Source organism: Scatophagus argus, chromosome 20, assembly GCF_020382885.2.
Source record: "Scatophagus argus isolate fScaArg1 chromosome 20, fScaArg1.pri, whole genome shotgun sequence".
Lineage (NCBI taxonomy): Eukaryota > Metazoa > Chordata > Actinopteri > Scatophagidae > Scatophagus > Scatophagus argus.
Window position 1 is genome coordinate 3,179,048 of NC_058512.1, and position 12,216 is coordinate 3,191,263.

The 12,216-nt window shown below is 42.3% G+C and overlaps 1 protein-coding gene across 5 annotated transcripts in view; it reads right to left on the bottom strand.

Moving 5' to 3' along the window:
• Window positions 1–805: 805 nt before the first annotated feature.
• Window positions 806–12,216, bottom strand: part of garnl3 (GTPase activating Rap/RanGAP domain like 3) — a 57,642-nt gene continuing 46,231 nt past the window's right edge. For 3 of the 5 annotated variants that reach the window (XM_046374661.1, XM_046374660.1, XM_046374662.1), the window contains exons 26-31: window positions 11,285–11,403; window positions 10,585–10,720; window positions 8,356–8,415; window positions 5,140–5,358; window positions 4,406–4,526; window positions 806–4,312 (exon numbers count right to left, since the gene is read on the bottom strand). In XM_046374661.1, the coding sequence (XP_046230617.1) occupies window positions 4,147–4,312; window positions 4,406–4,526; window positions 5,140–5,358; window positions 8,356–8,415; window positions 10,585–10,720; window positions 11,285–11,403 (821 nt within the window). In that variant the 3' untranslated portion in view covers window positions 806–4,146. The remainder of the gene's footprint in view (window positions 4,313–4,405; window positions 4,527–5,139; window positions 5,359–8,355; window positions 8,416–10,584; window positions 10,721–11,284; window positions 11,404–12,216) is intronic. The other 2 variants (XM_046374664.1, XM_046374663.1) reach the window with 1 other exon arrangement.

Consider the following 12,216-nt stretch of genomic DNA (forward strand, 5'->3'; position numbering starts at 1 on the left):
ATTTGCATGTTGGTGTCTTCAGGACTGAACTCTCATCCAACACGGAAACTTTGGTGCAGATTGGAAAACGTGTACTCGAGCTGCAGCAACTTCCTGTTTCTTGGCAAAGCTTCCAATTTCGCCATGCATCCATGGCAACACCATTGGATGATAAGTTATCATTAACTTAACAAGCCAACCAAGAGTCTTTTTCTTTCTTAAGTCTCGGGGCGTTACACGTGCCCATCAAATTTCGTACATGTAGGTCAAATGTACAGCGAGAGCTACTTCACTGATATTTTGTAGGGGGCGCTATGGAGTCAGAAACAGAAACCAATACCTCTCTGAAATGTTGTGCAGCACACGTACAAAGTGAAATCCAAGCACTTAAGTAAACACAGTCAGCTACTTTCCACCACTGCTTATTAACAATAATGTTTCCAGTTTAGTTTTCACTTCATTAGAGAGGAAGTTGTGTGGCCTCCTGAGTAATTTCACCTGCATGGCAGCACATGTTGTACTGAGTAAGACGTTTGACTTTCCTCATTTGTTTTTGATCTGGTAGAAAGTAAACCTTTAGTGGTGGTATGCTTGTGCAATCATAAAAAAGTAGCCTATTATTTTCATTTAGTTCTATCAGGCACTACAACCTCGTAAAATCCTGCCATATTCCTGTTCTCTTAGAATTTGCTCCCCAAATGTTTCTGTGCTCAACATCTTGTGACTCCTGGTGCACTCTGGGACCTGATTACTCCAAAATTAATTAACTACTCTGTCGGTACTCCTACAGTTAAAGCAAGACACAAAAAAGGTCAAACTGTTCAAATTTCATAAATATTTATTACATATCAATGAACAGAATCGACTACTTTCACAGCAGTGGTCTACAGCACTTGTTTAAAATAATTGCTCAAATAATAATAATAATAATAACAATATAGTTCAGTTTCATTTGAGGCCACATTTGATACACAAACATTTACAAGTAGTACTTGGCATTAAAAACGATGGCGATACAATATTTTAAGACACTTGGTGTTTTTTTTGTTAATTTTCTTTCGTTTTGATATCACAGAGAGGTTCAGCAACAGTCTAAACAGTAAATATAGATTCAAATACAAAAACAAAACAACAAAAACAAAAAACAAAAACAAACAAACAAAAAAACACAAAAATAAAAACAGTGAAAATGCCAAGGGGAGGTAGGAACAAAGAGTACTGGACAGAAATGCCAGAGAAATAGGAACATCGCAAGTGAGAGAAGCAGTGTTACACACCGAACTGCCAGGCGCCGCCCAGGCGCACACTCATTCAGAGTAATTAACGCTGAAGTGGGTTAACCCCCCACCTCCAAATCCTGCTCTTCTTCTCTTTATAATTTTTCTGAGTTGTGTTATAGTATTGGAGGGATTCACACTGCAGCAGGCAGGAGAACACAGGAGGGACGTGAGGGAGGACGAGGAGGTGGAAAGGGGGGAGGGGGAGGAGGAGGAGGAGGAGGAGGAGGAGGAGGAGGAGGAGGAGGCTCATGCAAGATCTGAAGGCTGCTTTGCTGTGAAACCACCACACAGAGGCGCTCTCATACCTCCATTAGCACAGTCAGAACCACAGCTTCTAGTTTGTTGCCCCTCCAGTGGATCCTTCAAGCTTTCTGCTTTGGTTTTCCTGTCTTGTGTTTGTCACTCAGAACATTTTCTCTGTTTGATGTTGGGTTCAGGGTTCACACTGACTCAGAGGACATAATTAACATGCTCAGTGTTCAGAAGAAAGAAAACACACAACGTCATACTGGAATTTCTGAGGAAATTGCAATGGGACTGCTGGCTGTCTGTGTATGTCTATGATCATGTGTCTGTGTGTTAATGCTTTTACCAAAACCCGAGCTGTCCTCTGTGAGACGCAGCACGTGGCAGCCATTTCACAGAAACTTAAGTCAGTATGCTGTTAAATATGCGTTCTTAGTGTCAACAATGTGGGAGATACAGCTGAAAAGGTCCCTGCTCCTGAAAGTTCTGGTCTCGGTTAACACTGAAGTCAACGGACTATCAGGTTGAGGCTCACGTCACAAAACGTGCATGTCTGTTTTGTTAGACTGTTTGAAAGAAGACAGATTTTCTGCATTTTGCTTATTGGCCAACAGTGAAAATGTGGAACGCTGAAATGGGGTTTAACAGGTGAACATCACCGTGTGTCTGAACATTCTTTACATTCATCTGAACAAAATGTTTTGGAAAGTGTGAAAGACACCAACGCTGGGAGACATTTCTAATGGAAGATGCTATCGAGTTGCACTATGGGAAACGTAGGATCCATCATGTTAGAGAACGACTAGGAGTCAGAATATCTCTGCCTCATTTTCGATCAATCTTCTCTGCGCCCTCCAGTTTTATGGAAGTCAAGTACAACATCAGTGGAATACGACTTTAAACCCAATCCTGTTTCAAAATAAGAGAAAATTGGTCACTGGTGTCCGCTGAACCGGCCCATAATGCATCGCTGCACGCCTGCGGGAGGTTTAGCAGCTGCAAATCAGTCATTTAGGGGACATCTGGAATGAAAACAACATTTGGGCTTTAAAGACCAGGAATAAAAACCTCTGTGGCTGAGATTTAAAATAAAAGGAAATGTCTAGTTTTAAATTAAATGAAATTAGATACTCCCAGCAAGCAGCTGAATCCCTAACAGGGTTATTTATTTTATATCGCTTCCCATTTTTTATGCGTTTTTGTTTTAAATAGCTTTTATTTTACTTTCAGTATTTATTTTTTTGTAATTTTTAGTTTACTCTAGGTGTTCATTTTAGTTGGGTAGAGGCAACAATTTCTATATTAATGTTTCAATAATTTTGACCACTTTAAATTTTAATACCTTCTTTCACTCTCCATATACAGAAAACAACAAAAAATTAAAAAATATTTCTCAACATATAGTTTTCCATTAGTGTCGCTAGCATCCAGAAATTTTAAGCTCACTTCTGTTAATTTGCTCAACCTCTGCTTTTGTCATTTTAGTTTATGGCAACATACTGTATTTTAACTTAACTTCTCATGTAAAAGTTGTGGTTTTGTCTACATGAAAAAGCTTTTAACATCCACGCTCTTTCTGTTGTCTCGGGTTGTGGTTTGCTTTACGCTGCTATGTTTGACATGACATCGCAGACCTCGCCGTTTCCAAAGAAGCTTTTTGTTTGCTCAGAAGATACTCGTAGCAAAGGCAGGTCATGCAGATTTAGGGTCGGCTCATTCTCGTGGGATAAAATGCCGAGTGCGTGTGGCTTTGTAGCGAGTGCCTCTGTGAATTTAACCTGACCGAATGGAGCTGTGGTTCTCTGTAGTAATCTAATGTGGACTACAATCATGGCTGCTACTGCCAGACACCAGAATACGGTGGCTGTTGGAGGTGTAGTTCAGTGGAGGATGCTGGGAAATGGCACTTGTGGGAGACTTTGCCTCCAGCCCTGTCTACCTGTGTACTGTGAATAAGGAGAGGATTAAGGACTTATATGTGCAGAGAGCATAAAACATTATACATTTACTAAATATGGGGATAAAATTGATTTTTATAATATATCTATAAATAGCAACACAGGCATGACAGGCATGCACACCTGCCACTGTGTACGCATTTTCATGTATAAACAGATGTACACATACATATGCATATCATACAACATTTGAAAGTGGACTGGAAATAATCACATAATATACAACACATGTTAAGCTCTAGCATCTTCAGATCCGCCTCATGAGCGAGATTTTTGTCGTGCCTCTGTGCGCAGATCTACATTCAGCTTGTGGTTTGGGATCAAACCGTTATCTCGAGGCTGTTGCAGAACTCTGACTAAACCACAGCATCTTACACGAACTCGACAAAGTCATCGCCTCTTTGGGTTATCTGCCGCGGGGCAACACAAACACCCAACGTACAGTGGTTAAGGGACTGCGCGTGAAAACAAACACGCACACGGACACGGCTTCTAACTTCCACTGCACCCATCTTGTCCAATGAATGAGGAGACCCAAGATACATGGATATATATATATATATATATAAAAAAAGAGACAAGAATAAAGAACTGAACATATTAAAAGGAAACCAACCAAAACAACATAATAATGGTGACAGTACAGGAGTGGGTGGGCAGAGAAGTGCATGATGGGATTGTCTTCACTTCAGGTCAAGGACATCTTCTTCAAAGGAAGTGGAGATGGCAAAAGCGCTGGCGAGAGGCGGGCTTTCCGCTCTTAGCACCGCCTTCTCGGGCTCGGCCTCCGTACCGGACGAATAATGCAGCTGGACATCCAGGTCTGTCTCAACAGACTCTGAGGCCAACCTGTTGCGCACACGAAGACAAAACTCGAGCTCAGATAACATCGCATGGCTGTTAAATGCAAAGCGTCGACTCTGTCGAGTCTGTCGCCGTCACCTGTCGCTGTTTGTTGACGTCAGTGCGCGTGCTTTGGGCTCCTCCTCAGTGTTCTTCTTGCTCATCCTCCTCTGTTTGACTGTTCCACTGTCTGACTTCCCGCTTGGTTCCTCGGTCAAACCTTTGTTGGCATGAGGTCACAGAAAATAGAATAGTTTTGCTTTGCGACATGTTCTTAATTCTTTACACAGTGAGAGTTAAACGAGTTAGACTCGGCACCATTCTCATTCTCTTCAGTGTAAGGCTGCTCTCTACACTGTGTTTAGAACTAACAGCTGTATGCTAACACACTAAGCTAGTGAATACTGTAAACATTACACATGCTAATGCATGGAGTGATTAATGCAAAAAATGCTCCCCCCCCTTCATTAGCCGGCTGATGTGCCCTTGAGCAAGACACTTAACCCCCCCCAATATGCTCCCCAGGCGCATGATGCTGCCCACTGCTCCTGTGTGTGTCTCACTGCATGTCATTTGCTGGGTGTTGCATGTGTGTGTTCAACTAAGGATGGGTCAAATGCAGAAGACGAATTCAGTGTGTGTATGTAAAAATATATATACTGTCAATAAAGTTGATTCTTCTTCTAAACATTTTAAACATGTTAGCATGCTGACATTAGCATTTAGGTGGAAGCACTGCAGCTCTCGCCCAACTCTCAGAAAATATATTTCCAAAAATAACCAACTAACGCTTGAACTTAACACATTTACGCAGAGTAAATAAGTTATTTTACCTAGCAGCTCCTTCCGTGTGCGGCTGGCTATCTCTTTGATCTCCATGCGGGACAGGGAAAGCGAGTGTGTGGCGGAGATGAGGGGAGTTGGGGGTACCATGGCGGGGGCTGGCGTCGTCAGTACCTTGTTGACCAGAGGGGACTTGAGTGGTCTTTCAATGCTACGGCCGACCAAGTTACTCAGGGGGATCTTGAACATGTGCTTACACGCCGATTCACCTGGGAGGAAGAAATGGACGGAGAAAGGGGAGAGCAGCAGGTAAAGTCAGAAGGAAGGAAGGAGGCAGGTGACAAGGGAAGATGAAACAAAGAGATAAAAGCACACACACATATAAAGGTATAAGAAATGTGACGCAGTAAATGAGAAATGTATGAAATTCGACTTGCACTTTGGTGTTTTTGCACATTTTAGCTCATAAGCTACAAAAATACATATATTCTAAGTGTACCATGATATCTTTTTCTTTTCCATGCAGCCACATTCTGTTATCATCATTGTCTTTGATTGCTTTGAAAAAATCACATTACTGTTGGTTGTAATGCTGTTAGGATAGTGACTATTGCTCAAACTAGAGAAATTTAGGAAATATACTTATTCAATATCACTCTCATTTCTGTAACCCTGAGGCTGAAGCTGACATGTGGTTAGCTTAGCTTAGCTTAGCTTAGCATAAAGACAGGAAGAAAGGTTAAAACAGAGGGCCAATAGTTAAGATATCTACGCTCTTCCTCTGAAACTCACTGCTTAATATATAACATCTCATTTGTTTAATCCATACAAATACCAAAGTGTAAAACATGAAGTTGTGGCTAGTTTTTTGCTAGTTCCAACTCCAACTCACTCAGCAACGTTCAAATCACTGATGCTTCTGTTTGGATCATATTTCCAGAAGAGCAAAGGAAAACAAAAACAAACTACATCCTCTGCTCAATAAAGACCATAAAAAATAATTTTTATGACGCCGTGACTTGGTGACAAACAAAGATGGCTGGCCAGAGTTTCATAGTGCTTCCCACTCTGACTCTAATGTAGCTCATGCTGATACATGAGAGAAACAAACTGGGGCTAGCTGTTCCCCCTGTTTCTTTATACCACCAGCTAACTGCCTGCTGCCCTCGTAAATATCTTCATATTTGTCAGACAGAGAAGAAAGTGCTATCAATCTTGCAAGTAATCCCTGACAAAAATGCAAATAAGAATATTTCCCAAAATAAACTGTTCCTTTTAAAACCCTCGCAGTGGTGCCTTCACAGACCCTTTAACATTCAGCTGAATGAAGCGGTACTGTCATGTTTCATATTGTCACGAAATCCAAGTCCTTGAATGCACCTTCAGTCTAGATAGGTTTTTGTTAAAATGGATCCTGATGGCAACAGCATTTTACTGTACTTATAAGCTTCAACAAAAATAAATATGAGTGTGTATAAGTGTTTATAATGATGTATAACTAACCTCAAGCAAGTTTCAAGCACAGCAAGATTAACTATAACCAATAGCTGCCTTAAATCTAAGGAATCAAGCTAAAAACTTATGCTGTCACTTGGAAAATATTCACATACACAAACATCGGTGGCTCATGAACTAAAATATGCTAAATAACATTTTTTGGTGACCTTATAACATAAACTGAAATTCTTTCTCTCAGTCACACACGCAACCTCACTCAAGTCTGGAGGCTGATGAGCTGATACATAAAACTGAACCTCCACATCCAAATGAAGATACTCTAAATTGATTAATAGTCCTATTAATGACCTCGATCTTCAAATTAAAAACCAAAGAGCTCATGTCATAGTTGTAGCCATTTATAGCAGACTATGTGTTATTCAGCTGAAACTATAAATGCTTTAAGTTTGTTTGAGCCACATTCAATGGATATTTGGACTTTTTTTCTCTAAATGGGACAATCTGTCCGCAAAGCTGCAGTGTGCCAACCTGCAGTTCCCAATTGTGCCACTGGGGAGCAGCATTGCGGTTCAGCAGCCGCACTACTTTCCACTGAGACGGGCTGGTAGAAACATGGATGAGACTGAATTAATGTGAAGGCTGTGCTGCACAAAGAGGACTGTCTAATGTGAAATGTCAGTGGTTGAGAGGTGAGTAAAGAGCCACAGAGAAAAAGAGAGGGTCACTGCTGATGTTTGACAGGTACACTGTGTTAGTGCTGTTACAGATCCTCTCTCCTGTACCTGCGCTGTCACACAACAAAAAATGGCAATAAACCAAAATGTAGGAAAGCATGCAGTTATTGGGAATATATAGTCACAGAGATTAATATATTCCACACACGTTTCTGGTCCAGGGGAAGTGTCACACTCCATCGCACCGGCACATGAATTAAATATAAATATTGGGGTTTTCAGTGCTGATTGAGGTCCAATTCTCCAGAGCTGCTTTGCTGCAGGTATTTGGCGTGTGTTTAAGCCAGTGGAGGGACGTGGCAGCCAGCAGCCACATCAGTAACAGCATCTTGTTCACATTACTGATGCGATTACATCAGATGAAACCCTCCCCAAGGAGCAGATACGGCAGGCGCACAGGCAGTTAGAGGATGGGATTTTTGTCAGCACCCCTTCTACCTTTCTCCCCCTTCTTTAGCGCCCCCCCCCCCACCCCCCCACCTCCCTCTGCTATACACCAACACCACCTCCACCCTCCGCCTCAGATTGTGGCACCGCTGTTTGGACTACCACTTTGGATCGAAGAGAGGGCTGACAAAAGTCTCCATGGTGACAGTGCAATCTGTAAATCATGCTGCGGCAGACGTGTCTTCTCCGTCCCTCTTTCCCTTTTCTCCCTCCTTCTCTCCCAACCTCCTGCTTGTGCACAACCCCTCCCTTTTTCCCCTCGCTCTCATGCATACCTTCCCTGCATCTCCTCCTCCCTTATTGCCCCGTAATTTAAAGACCCTCCTCCGCCTCGATCGACGTTATCTCCTCTGGATCACTCTTTACTTTGCACTCTATCACCTTTTTTCCCCCTCTTTTCACTCTCCTCGCACTAATGCTTTAATTAGTCAAGACAGAAGGGGAAGTTGGGGGGGGTTGGTGGTGGGGAAGACATTATGTTCACTTAACATTCAACCAACGTTCAAGTCAACATGCCGCCTTGGAGCAGACAGGGTGATACACTCTGGGAGCATGTGCATGTTAGTGGGGCAGCATTATGAGCGTTTTCATGAACGGTGGACGAGTTGTGGGAGAATCCTGCAGTACCTTCGGCATCCTTAGACATGTACAGGGAAAGCTTGGTACCATAGGGGATCCGTATAGAATCTGAACCAGGGATGAAGAAGAGGGTTACACAAAGGGTTACATTTAGGTGCGCGCACACACACACACACACACACACACACACACACACACAGTAGGTTCTTTGTCAGGTGTACAACTCCCAGTGATACACAATCATATGCATAACCAGCTACAGCAGGAAATAAAATGAGAATCCCTTTGAGAGAAATGATTACCCAGACCAGCCTAAAAGCATAAAGCCTGTCCTCGGCTAATTGTCACGGCGACAAACCAAACCTTCCTGTTAGCCTTAATGGCACTTGTAAATAGCCGCTCCCCTCAGGAAAACAGAGGTCTGCCTTGATGGTGTAGCAGAAGCCACACAACCAGGACATTTTAACAAGTGCTCTCCTCCGGGCCCGTCCTTCACTGCAGCCCACAGAATTACATGGATGCACCTAAGGATGACTTTGTGACCCTTTTAACAACCATAAAGTCTAATGAACAACAGGAAGTTGACATTGTCGTGATCCATCAGAGAGGCGCTCGCAATGAATGACAAACCTATGCAACTCCGAACGAAAGATGGAGGAGGGAGTGAAAGTGGGTTGGAGGGTGGGGGTGAAGGGCTCGTATTGATCCTCAGTCATCCTTGAAAGCATTCTCTGCCTCTGAGGACACTTATTGTGTCCCTTGAATGGTGGCGGCGGTGGCGGTAGGAGGTGTGTGGGTGATTACTCCGCTCCTCTTCTTGTAATTTGTGGTTAAGAATTTTAATGACATTTTTAAATGTTTGAGCACTTTAACTTCAAATTGCATTTACATAACTGCCAACCATTTTCCATATCATTCATTTTTGAACTGATGTTTCAACCAAAAGTCTCCATTCATTTGACTACTGTAGGAAAATCTAGTTGCAAGACACACGTAATAGATCACAGTAGGATTTTTCTTGCCGTTTTGTCAGGTTATCACTGCATTATAGTGACTGTTGAGATTGGTTTACTCCACAGAGTTTGCCTTCAACACATAAGTCCGGTGATGTTCTGTTTTTTTCCTATTACCAACAAATCCCATAAAAAGGCCATTCATGCTAAAGAGTTCAATCTTTGTTTCATCAGACCAGAGAATTTTGTTTCTCGTGGTCTGAGACTCCTTCAGGAGTCTTTTGGCAAACTCCATGTGGGCTTTCATATGCATTTTACTGAGGAGTGGCTTCTGTGTGGCCACTCTTTAATGCAGCAGAAATCTTTCTGTTCCCTTCCCCAGATCTGTGCCTCAACACAATCCTGTCTCTAAGGTCTACAGACTATTGCTTTGACTTCATGGCTTGGTTTGTGCTCTGACATGCTGTCAGCTGTGAGGGCTTATATAGACTGGGGTGTGTCTTTCCAAATCATGTCCAATCAGCTGAATTTACCACAGGTGGACTCGACTCAGGTTGTAGAAACCTCTGAAGGATGATCAATGGAAACAGGATGCACCTGAGCTCAGTTCTGAGTGTCATGGCAAAGAGTGTGAATACTTTTGTTTTTCATTTTTAATAAATTTGCAAAAAATTCAAGCAAACTTGTTTCACTTTGACATTATGAGGTATGTTGTGTAGAATTCTGAGGGATTTAATGGAATCCATTTTGGAATGAGACGGTAATATAGCAAAATGTGGGAAAAATTGAAGTGGTGTAAATACTTTCTGGATGTACTGTATCAAATCTTTGTTAGTTAACATGATTGGTAGATAAGGGGCTAAAATATTTAAAACTATTGGATTAGCTGGATTATTTTAGTTAAAGTAAAAATGAAGCAGTGGAAAGAAGGAAGATTTTTTCCAGTGTCTCATTGAGTAGCGCCAACAATTTTCATACTTGCTATAAAACTAAATTATGTCAGTATTATACAGTGACAGGGGATGAGGTAACAGTGATGGGAGAGATGAATACTAATATCATTAAATATCTTGCCCCAGAAAACTACTCGTGATTCAACTGTGAGCAAAGCAAAAACTCAAAAACAGGAGTGAGACTGCAGCTTCAACGAGTCATTCTGCTGAGAAAGTTTATGTAAATGAATCTGGCAGCTCGGCCGACACAGCAGCATCCAAAGTCAAACATGTCTGCAGGCAGCACTGACATTTGAAAGCCTTTCATACCAAAACACTAATACAATAATATCAACATCCTCCGGTGGTTTCGCTGTGCGGTGGCGGCTTACCATCACCGAGCGGCGAGGGAAACACGGGCATCTCGTAGCCGGTGGGCGTCTGCGGGGAACTCTGGGAACTGGTGTCTCTTGAACTGCAGTTTGAGGCTGAGCTCACTGGTGCCGACGAAACGAAATAGATGTCTGACTGTGGGTGGAAAAACAGAAGGAAATAGAGAGGAAATGAGATCAATATGGAGACACATCGAACATGTCACGATGCCAGGAAATATTATGAGGAAAAAGGGACACAGAGAATAGAGGCAGAAGGTGAAACACAGGGAGAAACAGAAAAAATAAGAGACTGACTGAGGACCGAGGAGGAAAAGGTATTTGTTTTATAGCAGGTGCACCGTTGTCTGTTTGGAATTATCTACGTGTATGAATTATGAGTGTATTATTGCTTTGTAGCCACTCAGATTGCCAGGCATATTTCCCACCAGGGTAATAAAGATTGATTGAAATGAGAGAGCTGAGACAGCTACTTCCATAACACGGAGTGGGACCTTCTTACGCCAAAAACACTCACAAGCTAAAGGGGCTCCTGCTATGATGAAAACGAGTATGTCGGAGGTGCACACACAGTGCATTTGCACTACCTATTTACCAAACCTATGACCAGTTTTGGACCTGAAATAATAAAGTTCCATTTTAAATTGTTGCCAAAGCAGGGCACGGTCGTGATATCGTGTTAGGAGTCAATCATACTGACCCGTGAAGCGACCAACTGTAGCTCTGGGACAACCGCTGTGTACACAAGGTTGCCATTGACCACCAGTCGGATCTCAATGGAGTCCGTCGTGAAGGCCAGGATGTAAGGAAATGCACAGACTGCAAAGACAACATGAGCGCGGGATAAAAATCAACTGCAATTCAATCAGCAAAGCAAGAAATTAAAACCTTATTAAAACAGCTCAACTCCCACAGACATCTAAGAGCTTCACCCATCATTAGCTGGTGATATATTCAGCAAAATGAGGAACAGGCTGAGCATCTCTGTGAGCAGCTCAACGTGCTTCTGAAATGTACAACAAGGTGAAAAGAACTGTGGCACAACCTGGAGTTCGGTGTTGTAAAATATTGTAAGAGCTGGCACCAAAACTGCTTTAACTGATTTCTTTGGTCACTTGGGGGACAGCTTTAAAAATAACACAGACTTATTAACACCTTAATGTTGTACAACATTGACATGGTGAACGTTTGTCCAGTGTTCACACTCCTTTTAGCTCTGTTTTGATTTCCACCAGCTAAGGGAAATGTCTGGCTCTGATCTGCTAAATGCTGCACTTTGCTCGCCAGCTAACTCGCAGTAAATTCAGGGGCTGTCAGAATTAAACAATGAGTTCAAAGACAGCTATAACAGAATAGGTGACAAATCTTTGTGTATTTGTCACTACGAGTTACAGCTCTCACATTACACACATCTATTAGGTTCACCATTGATATAAATATATTGATTAGAGCAGCTAAACAGTTGCTTTGAAACTGAAGCTCTCCAACACGTTTCAGCACATTTCTTTTATCACTCAATGCATTTTGTCAACGCTCGTTTTAGAGTGTGTGTGTGTGTGTGTGTGTGTGTGAAAGGAGGGCACATTACAGGATGCAAAGCAACCAGAAGCAGCAACATGTTGTCATCAACAG